Source organism: Nannobrachium achirus, assembly GCF_963921795.1.
Source record: "Nannobrachium achirus genome assembly, chromosome: 1".
NCBI lineage: Eukaryota > Metazoa > Chordata > Actinopteri > Myctophiformes > Myctophidae > Nannobrachium > Nannobrachium achirus.
Genome location: NC_137810.1, coordinates 39,570,339 through 39,584,896, shown reverse-complemented (window position 1 = coordinate 39,584,896; position 14,558 = coordinate 39,570,339). Strand labels below are relative to the sequence as shown.

General features: G+C 42.6%; 1 protein-coding gene across 1 annotated transcript; it reads right to left on the bottom strand.

The window, feature by feature from the left end:
• Positions 1 to 1,356: 1,356 nt before the first annotated feature.
• On the bottom strand, positions 1,357 to 13,934 carry mep1ba (meprin A subunit beta a; the record flags this gene model as incomplete). Its single annotated transcript, XM_080729010.1, has 11 exons — positions 1,357 to 1,616; positions 2,576 to 2,755; positions 3,756 to 3,966; positions 4,213 to 4,484; positions 6,963 to 7,181; positions 8,990 to 9,142; positions 10,535 to 10,753; positions 11,580 to 11,758; positions 12,546 to 12,663; positions 13,611 to 13,689; positions 13,923 to 13,934. The coding sequence occupies 11 exons, from the start codon at positions 13,932 to 13,934 to the stop codon at positions 1,357 to 1,359; spliced, it is 1,902 nt and encodes a 633-aa protein (XP_080585136.1).
• Positions 13,935 to 14,558: the final 624 nt, after the last annotated feature.

Sequence of the window (14,558 nt, the reverse complement as noted above, 5' to 3'; positions counted from 1 at the left end):
GTCATCAGTGTGTGTCTTAACTTGATTGACCTTTGGCTCTGTATTTGTTCTGCTCTTTTTTTTTTCTTTTTTTTTTTTTTTTTTTTCCTGTCTACACCAGACCTCGTTGCTGAAAATAGATGATCTACAAGTGAGCTTGTTGCTATTCGGCTAATGATCCCCTCAGAATAGGGTTCAAGTGTTAAGTGTAAAAGAAAACAATCATCCAAAGAATCTGTCGGAACCCCTATAGTGGCTCTGAGGACCCCATAGGGGTCCCGGACCCCCTGTTGAAGACCCCTGTATTAAACTATATTCTTTCCTGCCGGGGCAGGGGATGCTACAGGGCAAAGCGGTTCAAATGCACAATGGATTACGATTTGAAAAGCTCTCATTAAAGCCATGTGGTAATTAAGTAAGAGGACCAACAGGGAACTGCTCCAAGTTCATCCATTAAGGCTGTTTCAAATAAATAATTCACAATGCCGGTGTTCTAAAGTTCAGCCTAATATAAAAACACTGCATCAGCTTGATCCATTACAATGGTTCTGGTACGCGGTAAAATCCGAAGTGATCAATTTAAATTCTGGACTCAAGTCCCATTTTCCTAACAAGATTAGTCAGCAAGAAGCAGCATTGTGAGCCGATAGTGCACTAACGGTCAAATCAGATTTTATTCAGTTTCATCACACTGCCATCACCTGTAGTGTATACAGTAAACACGGTGCCTGGTGGTAAATTAATAACTGGCCTCAACACAGTCCTAAATTCACAATGCCGGTGTTCTAAAGTTCAGCCTAATATAAAAACACTGCATCAGCTTGATCCATTACAATGGTTCTGGTACGCGGTAAAATCCGAAGTGATCAATTTAAATTCTGGACTCAAGTCCCATTTTCCTAACAAGATTAGTCAGCAAGAAGCAGCATTGTGAGCCGATAGTGCACTAACGGTCAAATCAGATTTTATTCAGTTTCATCACACTGCCATCACCTGTAGTGTATATACAGTAAACACGTGCCTGGTGGTAAATTAATAACTGGCCTCAACACAGTCCTAACTCGCACTGTTCCTTAGCTGAAGGAGTTTGAGTAAGTACGTTTTCATTCTCTGAGCCATAAGGGTATCTGGGGGCGTGACAGTTTCCGCCATTGTCCTGGAGGTACAAATGGCACACGTATTTGGTGGTGGAAAATGTACTCAAATGTCCTTAGTATCAATACTGCAATGTAGAAATACTCAGCCAGTATATATTATTGGCCGGAACGTCCAAATATTAGTTTTTCAAGAAGCACCCTTGTTTGCAGTCAGCCAAGCTACCTAAACCGCAGCATCAAGGTGAGAAACTCTTCTCAGTCTACTGGTCTCTATGGGCTGTCACTCACACAGATCGATGTGCTGGATGATGACCGATTGGTCGGGCTCCCGCTGTCTCCTCCCCTTTGACCTCCAGACGTAGACCCCCAGCAGCGTGGCCACTGCCAACATGGCCGCTGCAGACATGGCGGCTGACAGGGCGGTGGAGCTGCTGTTGGAGGTCTGCTGGGGGAAGTCTGGGGCAGCAGCCTTCACCTGGAGCCTCTCACCATGGACTGCAGAATACGGCAGTGGTTGAGGCCTCAACAGTTGAGATATATCTGAGGAGAGGAAAACGCATTAGAAGCCATCTGGTAGATGAGCTTTACAATTCTTATGGGACACGACTCGTGTAAAAATCTAAATTCTTTTCCTACAAAATTTCAAAAGATGAAAATCTTTTGAAATCTATCATTTATTTTTAGATTTTTTTTAAAGACTTTTATACATAAACAATGCAAAATAAATAAAACGATAAAAAAAAAAAATCTAAGAAATTCCATAAATAGAATATACAGAAACTAAGTAGTGAAAATAGGTGATCTACAAGCTCAACATGGCACAAAGCGGTGTGAGCTTGTAGATCTGCTATTTGAACTAGTTTGGGTCCCTGGCTGAAAGGTTTGGGAACCACTGAGCTACATGATATACAGTAACACAAACAACCAACTGCACACTGCAGCAGCAATGCAATATTATACTGTATATAAATAGTTTGGTCAGTAACAGGGGTCTGCCCATCTCTCCAGCTCTTTTGGTACACAGAAAATAAATGTTCCAGTTTTCCGCATACCAATTTCATCCAATCATGAGAGAGAAACACAATAAACAAGTGAAATTGGAAGTGATGGAACAAAGTAATGAGCAGACAAAATTGGAACTGGTTTCAATAAAATTGAGGCTGGAGAATGCTCCTCGTGGAATATCTCTCCCGAGTCCAGATCGGATAAAAGTCTGAACATTTGTTTTGTTTACTATAGAGAGCTGGAGAGAGATAGGCTAGATGTTATATCAAATATATATTTTCTTTCTTTCACAAAACAAATACCAATTACACCACCTTTAAAAGGTTAAATCATTTTTGTATTGAGGAAAATGTGTTTTTGGAAGCCTATTATAATATTTCCATGTCAAGCTCTCACAGTCACTCTGGCAGGCTTGGGGATAGCTGTACTTGTGTTTGTGTCGTGTTTTGTTTGTTTATGAATGAAGGTTCAGGTGTGTGAGTGTGAATCCATACCATCCATGTCCAGCAGGAAGAAAGCATCGTCTCCTTTGATGAAATGTCTGCTGTTGAGCCTGCGGTGGGTGAGGAAGCTGCTGGTGCCTGTGCCTGGTCCTCGATAGTAGGAGGAACCGTCTGTGTCGTCGTTCACCAGAGAACCAACCTTCCTAGGATTGTCCCAGAAGTACTCTTTACCTGAAGTGACACAGGAGAACAGTGATGTCCTTAAAGCTCTATTATGTCAGTTTCTTTGGTGAGTAAAATGTTATTCCACCCAGTTCAAATATTATTATTTTGGGGGGGTCACAGTCTGAAAAGGTTGAGAGCCAATGTTGTAACTAATGCATGAACACAATGTGTACTTAGACATGTACACGGTCGCCTATTTCATCCCCACACGCTTGTGTGCGACGTGTGAGCTTGTAGATCAGCTATTTTCACAAAATGTATCTGTGGAACAGAGCCAAACTAAATGTAATGCCTCACTCCTACTAGTATTGCTTGTCCGAATGTGGGGTCCCCAGTTCAAATGTGTTTTTTTTGGGGGGATTGAGAACCACTGGCCTATAAGTTCTCCTTTAGATAGCTGCTATTTGACATGTGACACACTTATTCTCAAACATTGTCATGACATTTTCTATTTCCAATTTTCTACGAGCTCGTAGATCCTATTTTTGAATAGCTGTAGTATAAAATAAGGTGGTTCAATCGATCTAAATTTATTTAGCTGAGGACCCCCTGGAAACCCCCTCATGGATCCCTGGTGGTTCCCGCCTTCCCAGCCCCCACTTTGAGAACCACTTAATTAGACTTTTTAGTCCCACCCCTCCCTGACTGGCTTACCATCAGAGGATATCTTGCTGGGGTCGGTGGTGACCATGCTTACCATTAGAGGGTATCTTGCTGGGTGGGGTCAGTGGTGACCATGCTTATGATCAGAGGACATCTTGCTGGGGTCGGTGGTGACCATGCTTACCATTAGAGGACATCTTGCTGTGGTCGGTGGTGACCATGCTTACCATTAGAGGACATCTTGCTGTGGTCGGTGGTGACCATGCTTACCATTAGAGGACATCTTGCTGGGGTCGGTGGTGACCATGCTTACCATTAGAGGACATCTTGCTGGGTGGGGTCGGTGGTGACCATGCTTATGATCAGAGGCCATCTTGCTGGGGTCGGTGGTGACCATGCTTACCATTAGAGGACATCTTGCTGGGGTCGGTGGTGACCATGCGCTGCATGCTCATGCGCTGTCTGACGTCAGGCTGCTGGTCCATCAGGGCCATGGTGGCCTGCTGCCACGGGGCGGGCCACTTTAGAGCGTCGTCCTGGGGTCCCGAGGTCAGGTGGAGGTAGACGGCCATGTAGCCGGGCCGGTCGCTGCGTCCGTTCAGGTACACGCCCACCTTGAGGAAGAACAGCGACCCCAGCAGGACAGGGACAGTGGTGCAGACAAAGAACTCAACCAACACACTTGAGTCAAAGTAGAGATACTCCCGGTCAAATATTATTCCACTACAAGTGAAGGTTTTTGCCCGAGTTGATGTACGTGAGTAGCCTACTTGAATTAGTAGTTAATTCAATGGGCTCGATGGGAGAAATAAATAAAATAATGAACCCTATTGTGATTGATGACTATGACAGACTCCCACCTGGAAGTTGTAGCCGGCTCTGGACTGGTAGCGAGGGCTGTACGTCTTCCTCCCCGGTGGTGTGGTTTGCAGCAGGCCGGTGATGTTGCGTAGGCGCCAGACGTGTCGCGGGCAGGCGGCGACCCAAAGGTTGATGTCGTCCACAGACATGCCCCCGCCCCCCGGCGACGCACGCGTCCCCTTCACCCCTTCAAACACCACGCGAAACTTGGTCCTCGCTTCCAGGTGCACAATCTGCACATGATGCAGCTCCCAGGAGCCACGCTCACTGCCTGTGTTGAGGATGACAAGCTGGGTTCAGCACCATGGACAGTGGCCCTGGTGAACCTTACATTAGGGCAGTGGTTCTCAACCTTTTCAGGGTTGAGAACCCCCAAATATTTGAACTGGGGACCCCCTACCCTGACAAGCACTTGGAGTTGCAAGACTTGATCGAGGCATACATTCAATTTAACGCGGTCTTAACTCATACAGTGCCGCCGGCCACAAGGGGCGCTAGAGTGCCAGAAATTTCTCTATAGACCTTCGCTCTAGCTTCCGTCGACACTGTCCCAAGTGCCTTGGGATTTCACTCCAGCCAATGCTATGGGTGACGAGAGGAGGAAGCTAGCTGACACGTAGCCAAAATGCTAACCCATTTAGGAGCCCGATCTCAATCCGGAGAAAATCCTGTCTAAAGATGTGATTTATTATTGGAGTGGGCGGCGCGATGCGGCCGTTAGCGCGACTACGGCCTGTGTATGGCCGAGTGTTGGCCTGGACCATGGATGGACGTTTAGACCGGGGCTTCGTTGAGGCCTCCGATTAAATAATTCATTTTATTAAATATCCCGAACTAGTTCGGGATAGGCACCCTGGAATACGTTGCGCCGCCGACAGTATATATTGAGTTTTTTTGGGGGGGCTCTAAACTTTATTTTAAACCATTTTCAATGGAATAAATCGTCGGACCATCTAGCGTCTCTCGTTGGCTAGCGCTGGACGAGCAAGGACCACCCACGTTGCTCCAAGCAGCTCGGGGTAAGTAAAATAGCAAATAAAATATTGTATTGGATTGGAATAAAGCCGAACTTGTTCGGGATAGGCACTTATAGGGTTAAAAAGAAAGCTCACCCAAAAAATTGCCTTTTTTCTATTGATTACACACCATGGAGACTTCAATTCATGGATATATTTTTAGTTTTTTTTTGTATTCCTAAGCCAATAATTATGTATATAACATTTACTCAAATACTGTACACCATATAAACCCTGTTCAGGGGAGTCCCTCGGGGTTCTATACAAATTTTGGCATAGATATTTAATGTATAGAAAGAAAAGTCTAGGGTCCAAATACAGACCTCTGGGGGACTCCGGTCAATATAGAATGTTGGGTTTAAGTGGTTTAACGACTATGTTCTCACTGCCATTCTCACTGCATTCATAGTAGTTAATAATTTATCAATCATTTTAGTATGTGATCGGTCACAGCTTGACCGTATCTCTGTCTGTCTGTCTCTAACGCCTGACACTGGTTCCCCTGACACATCACTGTGACATCACATGTGACATGAGTTTACTATCAGAACCGTCACAGCTTGTCTGTAGACGTCCGTCCGTCCTTCTGGACGTGTACACTTTTTGACATCACTGATGTCAGGGGAACCACTCTTAACAGAATGGGTTTGCCGCTCTGGCTTCACTGTGATGTCACACTAACAGAATCCCTTTATGCCCATATATGGAGTTCCCTGATGTCATCAATATTAAGCCCATATCTATCAGGACGTCATGAGAATGCCCATATATGGAGGCCACATCGGCCACATACCACACTAACGAATCCATATGGCCAAGACAGATGGCCAAGACAGCCCATATCTGTGTGGCTGGTTATACAGACTGGGATCATGTATGTCAGATGTCATAGACATCATAGGACTTTCAGGGCTTTAATTGCTGTGATTATGTTGTGATTACAGTTAATTAGTATGAAAACCTCCAGATCATGTTCGTCCGTCTGTCTGTCTGTCGCACCTCATGCTCTTCTGACATCACAATGATGTTGCAAATGAATGGCCAAGAAGGAATTCACTCATTATGACGACAAGCAACACAAAGAACCTGCTTTGTTCCCTATGGAGACACAGAGTCTCCTCAAATTATTGATTTAGGAATGTGACAAAAACTAAAAAATATCCATGAATTCAAGTCTCCATGGGGTGAGTAATCCATAGAAAAAAGAAAAAAAAAACATTTTGGGGTGAACTATCCCTTTAAGTCAGGGGTGGGCAACTTTGTTGATGGAGAGGGTCACTATATTTCCACACTCACTCCAGAAGGCCACATTGCATATTGATTGCTATGTCGTATTTTGTCATTCTACTATATTTCATACAAAAGAAACTTTTGAATTGGAATCCAGAATAATTTTTTGTTATTTTTTAATTGGAATCCTGAAATGTAACATTTTGATTTAATCATGTCAAATGCATTTAGCTATATACGAATGTTAACTTTATGAACTTAAATACAAATACGTTGGACATAAAAAAAAAACACATTTTAATATTACTATACCAACCAGGCTATTAATATGGACTGAAGTAATTAAAGCTGGTCATGCTTGCACGTTTGGAATTGTAACAGCTGAAAGCAATAATATATCAGTATTCTGATATTAACCTAAGGGCCTCATTAAGTGAAGGTGGGGGCCGCCAGTTGCCCATGTATGCTTTATGTGGTTAACCACCTTATAAATAAATACAAACCTGTAATGTTGGCAAAGACCCTGAGTCTTCCTTGGGGGTGGAGTTCGTCGTACTCGCGCACCATAACGAGCAGGTAGTCGTCAGCGCCACTGCTGTTGTGGAAGAAGAACTGCAGGCATTGGCCCAGTCCGGTTGCCGAGTAGAGGATCCTGCTCTCCAGACGTGCGCGCTCGCCAGGCGCAGCGGACGCTGTGTCGAAGTGCATGAAATAACCCTGTCCTGATCGTGGAGAAGGAGACAAAAACAAGTGGTTTACTACAGCAGGGCTTCTCAACCTTTTCAGGCCGTGACCCCCAAAATAATCATATTTGAACTGGTTGACTATCATGCAGGAATCTCCATATATGGCTAACTGGTCCGATATACGTATCACTGGCCAGATGGTCAAGAATTGGCGCGACCTTGCCCTTTAAGGCGAGGTCACATGTCACCCTGAGGTGTCTTACTAGTATTTTTAGATTATTGTCTAGATTATTGTTAAGAGCTTGTAGATCTGCTGTTTTTGAAAACAACGAATTTTGAAACACTTTAGTAGATATTTACTTTCATACTGTAAGCAGGCCTACATTTTGAGGCCAATACTTTTGTACTTTACTACATTTTTAAATAAAGGCCTTTTATTTGTAACAGAGTATTGTTATATTGTGGTAGAGTATTGTATTACTCAATGGTATAAAGTAAAGTACATTTACTCAAGTACTGTACCTTTTGAGGTATTTTTTACTTTACTGGAGTATTTCCAGTTTTCAGTACTTTTACTTCTACTCCACTACACTTATTTGAAAACTTATAAGTTTTCAAATCTACAAAGTAACTACTAACTTATAAGTTAGTAGTTACTTTGTAGATTTGTATTATCATTACAAAACATACATTACCCACTTCAGCCCGATTATATATAATCTATACAAGCTCATAATGTGTGTAGAGCTTGTAGATCTGCTAGATTTGTATACATTTTGAAAACATGTGAAATGGGACATTCTGCGTAATGAGTCTACTTTTGGTAGTCACATAAAACTTGAATTTGAATTCCACCATTGGCATTACTACTTTTACTTGAAAATATGAGTAGCCTACTGAGTTCTTCCACCACTGGTTTATGGTTGCTGGGGTAACATCAGGGCTCAGCATGATCAGCAGTTATTTATTATGCCATTAAAAGATACTTAAGATACTTGTTATCTATCAATCTTTAAAGCCCATCATTTGTTGTGTCGTCTATAATTCACCTTTAAATGAAGGTTGGCATTGTACCTCTGTACTTAAAGCTGCGGTCCATAAGTTTCATGTTATACCTGGGCTTTCAACCTGTGTCTCCCGCGTCTGAGACCAAACATGTACTGCTCTTCCAGTGGAAATATTACTCTTGAGCTTCAGGCATTACTTGTCATACTGTAGGTGTCTTACACCCTGGATACTGTATATTGGTTATAAAAAAAAAGAGAAAAAACAAATCCAGATTGCAGCTTTAAAACAGAAATGACACAATCAGAAGTAAACACCGGAGACCTTTACCTTTATGGATAAGTGACCTGTATTACCAATTTATGGCTATGACAAGTTAATGGTTTATGGCAAGTTTATGGCAAAGTCTGTGGTGTTCATGACACTAAACTCAAATCCAGGACATCATTATATATATATATATATATATATATATATATATATATATATATATATATATATATATATATATATATATATTTTTTTTTTTTTTTTTTTTTTCCCCTCATAAATCAGAACCACCTCTGTGGTTCTGACAGGGAGGTTACTATACGTAATATAAAGACAATCTACAAGCTCTCTACACAATTTTTCTACTTTCTAAACATTATTTACACAAGAATACAGTTACAGTACGTTCTGAGCTCTGTGAGTTCTGGGTTCCCAGAACTCACATCTCATACTCACATCTCATTTGTTGCGTTACGAAATCACACACAGAACCCAGTGAAATGATGGTTACTCGGCACCAAACGGTGCTCTTAGTTGTTGTAGTGGAAAAATAGAGCGAACATCGTTACCTCGACATTGTCCCATGTTGCTGTAGTCAGTGTGTGGTCCTCCGGCCACAGAGGCGCGCTGTTCCCATTTAGCCGTGGCACCGGAGCCCTGGATCATCCCACAGATGTTCTCCTTCTCAAAGTCACAGGAGTCCATGAAGGAGATGGAAGAGCCTGCATGAGTGCCCATTTTGACAGGACGTTTATGATTTTGTTTTTAGTCATAGTCTTTTGAATACAAATGTATTATTACTTGCGCCAGCAGAGTGCACAAGTACTGCATTCGATGTATCTGTGCGTCCCGTGTGTCTGTCATCCAATGGGAAAACCCTCGAAAAAAAAAAAAACATTATGTCATCCAAAGGGAAAACCCTAGAAAAAACACAGGGTGACGTCACCAACAACCGCCACCAACAAGTGCGACCTGATATAAATAACACGGTCGGCAGAGTGCCAACTTGCCCACCCACATACATACAGTACTTGCGCGCTCTGCTGGCGCACAAGTAGGCCATTAATGGCTAAGAGTGCACAAGACGCGAGTTAGTTGGCACCTTGTGCAGTCTGGTTTAGTCGTCACTCGTCACATTTTAGTCATCTGAAAAGTTTTGGTTTTAGTCTAGGCCAGACAACGTCAAAAACAGGTGATCTACAAGAACACAATACATCGCAGCAACACATCACTTTGTGAGCTCGTAGGTCAGCCGTTTCTAAGAAAACAAATAGGGTCCTAAATAATACAGACCTCTGGTGGACTCCAGTCAATATAGTATATTGGGTTTAAGTGGTTTAACGACTATATGTTCTCATAGTTAATAATTTATCAATCATTAATGTACTTTGTGATCTAATTATACTATTATTAGAGATATGAGGGAGGGAGCAGTAATCTAATAGTAGCCAACAGGGCTTTAATTGCTGTGATTGTGTTGTGATTACAGTTATGTAATAGGTGCCTATAATTACATTATATTATTACATTATCAGTAATATTGTCTAATGAGCATTCCAGTCTGTGTACTAACTGGTATGTGACAAGACGTCTGAGACCCAAAAGATACATTTGGTGTCTCTCCATGCAGGATCCAAACCGCTTTATTTAAGTGTATCACTTATGTTCGATTTAAAAATAAATAGTTAAAATAGCAAAACTACAAGCTCACAACATGCATAGTGAGTTATAGCTATTTTTGGTTTTCTTTGTAATATTATTATTTGTAATATTTATGCGCTTATTTATGTTTAAATATATTTCAGATATTTTTTTACATTTAAAAATATTAAAAATATATAGGAAACATAAAAAAGGGGACATGACTTCTAGACACCTCGCTTTTCCTGATCTTTCACTGTGAAGTTTTTTTCTTGTGTGAAGGTGTGAAATGAGATCAAGTCGCCTGACACCATTTCACACCTGGCCAAATGCCCCCTTTACTCGCCCCTCCTACCCTTTTCTCTGTGACAAAGCTTGGACTATCCACTAAATGTTCCACAAATTTGTATTCACTCACGACCCATTCAAAATGGCTGCAGTGCAATGCTGCTGCAAGGACCAACAGGACTCACTGCAGTTGTAGAGGCGGTTGAGCTTGAGCAGGTCGCTCCCGCTGAACTCCATCCTCTGACCAATCACGTCCATGAAGTGTGGGATCTTGGTGACGATGGTGGGCGCCGAGGCCACGTTGAAGGATGTCTTGCTGTAGTGCATGACGGAGCCGTAGTCGTAGGGCACGTTCAGCGCGCTGGACTCTGCGTCGCTGCGCTTTCTGAAGTTGTGCTCTTTGCCTGTCAAAGAAGAGTTAATATACACCACTGTTTCTCAATGTCTGGTCCAGGGCCCCAACAGGGACTCTCAAGGTTCCTTGAGGGGGGTACTAAATTGATCCATACAAGTCTGTAACTCTGGCAGTAATTTGGTTCCATTTGTACACTGTCAGAGTTAAAGGAGAATTTCGGTCAAATAGGCAATCTCTACTTATTTGGTCCCCCAAAAGATGGTTCAGGTGTTGTTTTTTCAAAAGATGCAATATATTTAATTTTATATCCATCTGTACTACCCGACCAAGGCTTAAAAGGAGCGATCGGATAAATTGTTAATCTGCGTATTTATCTCGCTCTAAAGTCCATTTTTCACTATGCCTGCGGCTGATAATGCCTCGAGTCCGTATGCACTGTTTTTTTCCACCCAGCACCGCCATTATTGCCGTGAAGCTGTGAACTCCTGTTGAAATCTTGTGTCTCGCGTTACTTCCGGGAGCCAGTTCACTTGCACTGCAGCGGAAGTAGCACGAGACACAAGATTTCAACAGGAGTTCAAAGTTCACGGCTTTATGGCAATAATGGCAGCAAAATGCTTTACTTTAGAGCAAGATAAATATGCAGATTAACAATTTATCCGATCACTCCTCTCTGAAGGCCTGGTCGGGTAGGACAGATGGACACGAAATGGAATATATTGCATCTTTTGAAAAAAGAACACCTGGACCATTTTTTGGGGGACCAAATAAGTAGAGGTAAGATTGCCCTTTTGGCTTAAATTACCTTGAAAATGACCTTGAAATTCGAAAGTTTGAGAAGCCACTGCTATACGCGTTGCCATGGCGATGGTTACCTGCTTCTATCTGGTCCCACATGATGTTGACGTAGTCATCTCGGTCGGCTCTGGACTGCTCATGCCAGAAGCCCAGCGCGTGCAGGAACTCGTGCTCCACCGTCCCCAGGCGGTCACAGTTCCGCCCGATGGACAGCCTCTGCTTCCCCACGTGCTGGTTCCCCACAGAGGAGAAGCACCTGCGAGAACAACCAAAATTGTGTGTGTGTGTGTGTGTGTGTGTGTGTGTGTGTGTGTGTGTGTGTGTGTGTGTGTGTGTGTGTGTGTGTGTGTGTGTGTGTGTGTGTGTGTGTGTGTGTGTGTGTGTGTGTGTGTGTGTGTGTGTGTGTGTGTGTGTGTGTGTGTGTGTGTGTGTGTGTGTGTGTGTGTGTGGCGCGCGCGTGCGGATATGTCCCGCATATCTTGAGAACCGTCTAACCCAGGGGTCTTCAACTTTTTCAGGCCAAGGACCCCTTAGTTGAGAGAGAGAGATGAAGGACCCCCACAACCTTTTCTTAGATTCCATATAGTTTCATCGTTTGACAGCACAATCATCAGTGTATTTTGGATCCATGTCAATTTGTGTTTTCGGATATTTAACCACTTGAACCGTCCCCTCTACACCAAACCTCTTTGCCGAAAATATTTTTTGGCTAAAGTTCTCAAGTGGTTAATATAAAAATCAACAAAGATTTGGAGGACCCCCTGTTGTAACTCTGAGGACCCCCTAGGTGTCCCGGACCCCCTGTTGAAGACCCCTGGTCTAACCAATAGGCCGTGGGTATCACAAAGGACCCTTTACAGTATATGTGACAAGTGGGAAGTCAGTCGGCACTCATCTGCTACCAATGTAATAGTGGACTCCAAGTATGATGGGACGCTTCATTCCAGACAAAGCCAGATGTTGGAGCTTAGCTCCTTCCAGGAGCACCACTCCTAGAACATTATTATAATAATATTATTATAAGATGATTCATGTTTTCTCACCCACTGCCCTTGTACACAGAAATATAGTTCTTTTCTCCATTCCAGGGTGTAAAGTCGATGCACGTCTTCAGTCGGTACTGCTGGAAGGCTCTGAGGATCACTCCCTTTGCATTCATCTCTACACATCAATACATACAAAATACATTTAACTTTTATTAATGTATCAATCTGTAGTCCTTATGTATCAATATGTAGAATGAAGGCACATCTGATCTTTAGGACAGTCTGTCTACACTGCTATTTGCAAGTGATCAGAATGGATTTCTGTGCATTCAGAAATAGATCGGCTAGAAAATAGCCGTTCTATGCTCACGGAGCCACGTGAGCTTGTAGATTGGCTATTTTGGGCAAGTGACATCGTTGTACATCACAAGTATAAACCAGGCGTCAGTGTCCGAGTGTCCAGACTGGGACCCAAGTTTAGGAAATCAGATGGGAATCGCATTTCAAAACACAACTGGAATGTGGTCTAAATCTGATTCACAAAAATATGTTTCCATGTGGTTTAATGCTCCGACTGGATATCGTCTCTGTTGGGTGGAAACCAAAACGATAAGGCCTACTAAAACATTTGAGTGCTTTTTCCACCACTGGATACGAGGTTTCTGGTCGACAGCGACGATATCTGATTCCAGTCTGGATAGACCAGTGGTTCTCAACCTGTGGGTCGGGTCCCCAGATGATTAACTTAATGTGCAATGTTGTTTTCTCACTCAACAGTAAACAAACCAACATAAAGTTTAAGTGTTTAGAAGGTTTATGCACATTTCTGTGACAATTTAAGGACTTTTTAATAGCTCTAAAATGTACAAATTGGGAACATTGTCAAATATTAGAGGCAGAAATTGTGAAAATAGTGCTATTTTCACAATAGAACTGTCTTATACAAAATGTAATGTATCAACTCTTAGTGCTTGTCAGGGTGAGGAGGGGGTCCCCAGTCAAAATATGGCCTGAAAAGGTTGAGAACCACTGGGATAGACCACCGATCAGATGTTGTGGCCTAACCACAGATCAGAAGATCACAGCTGGATCAGTGAGATCTCCCATGAGCCAGTGTCTCACCCAGGTCGTCCTCCAGGTAATAGGGAATGGTTCTTGGCCAGCGATACTGGTCACCTATGATGGAGTTCCGGCCCTCGGACTGCAATGCAATTAAAGGACAACTTTGTTTATGAACAAGGGTTCATATTTTAGATTGTAATTAGAGTTAAGGTTAGGGTTAGGGTGCTAGTAATGTCGGCGGCTTATTGTGTCTAAAAATACATATTTAGCCGAAAGCAGTCAATGAAAACATTTTAACACTCATCTTTTCTTTTCTCTAAAAGATGAACCCTTGTTGTAAAAAACAAAAAACGAAGTTGTCCCAAGGCAAACCATTATAGACATGTTTAAGAGAAACATAATTCTCAGATTGTTAGCATGTGAGTGTTGATGCATTTATTACACACACACACACACACACACACACACACACACACACACACACACACACACACACACACACACACACACACACACACACACACACACACACACACACTCACACTGTAGAGGCATCTATTACAGTACCTAAGTTTGTTTCTGTAACTTTTTTCAAGTAAATAATTGAGCCAGGTGATAATATTTATTTCAATACCAATATCGCTGAAGAGGAGCAGTGGTCAAACTCAAGAGAGGGACAAACTAACACTTAACTGCTTAAACCGTATTGTGGGGAAAGCTTTCGCTAAAAATATCAGATCGACAAGCTCACAACATCGTGTTGCGATGCGTTGTGAGCTTGTCAATCAGCAATTTATTTTGCGAAGGCTTTCCCCACAATAACAGAAAACAGTAAAGAGACTAGTATAGAGCCCTGAGGGACTCCGTTCAACCATATGGGGTTTGAGAGGTTAATTGATATACCTGCTCCCATCACACAACATGGGAGTAAATTAACGAAATTAGACTTAACTCACCTCATCTTGTACAATATCACCCTCCACCAAGTGTAGCCCTGTGCCTGTGAAT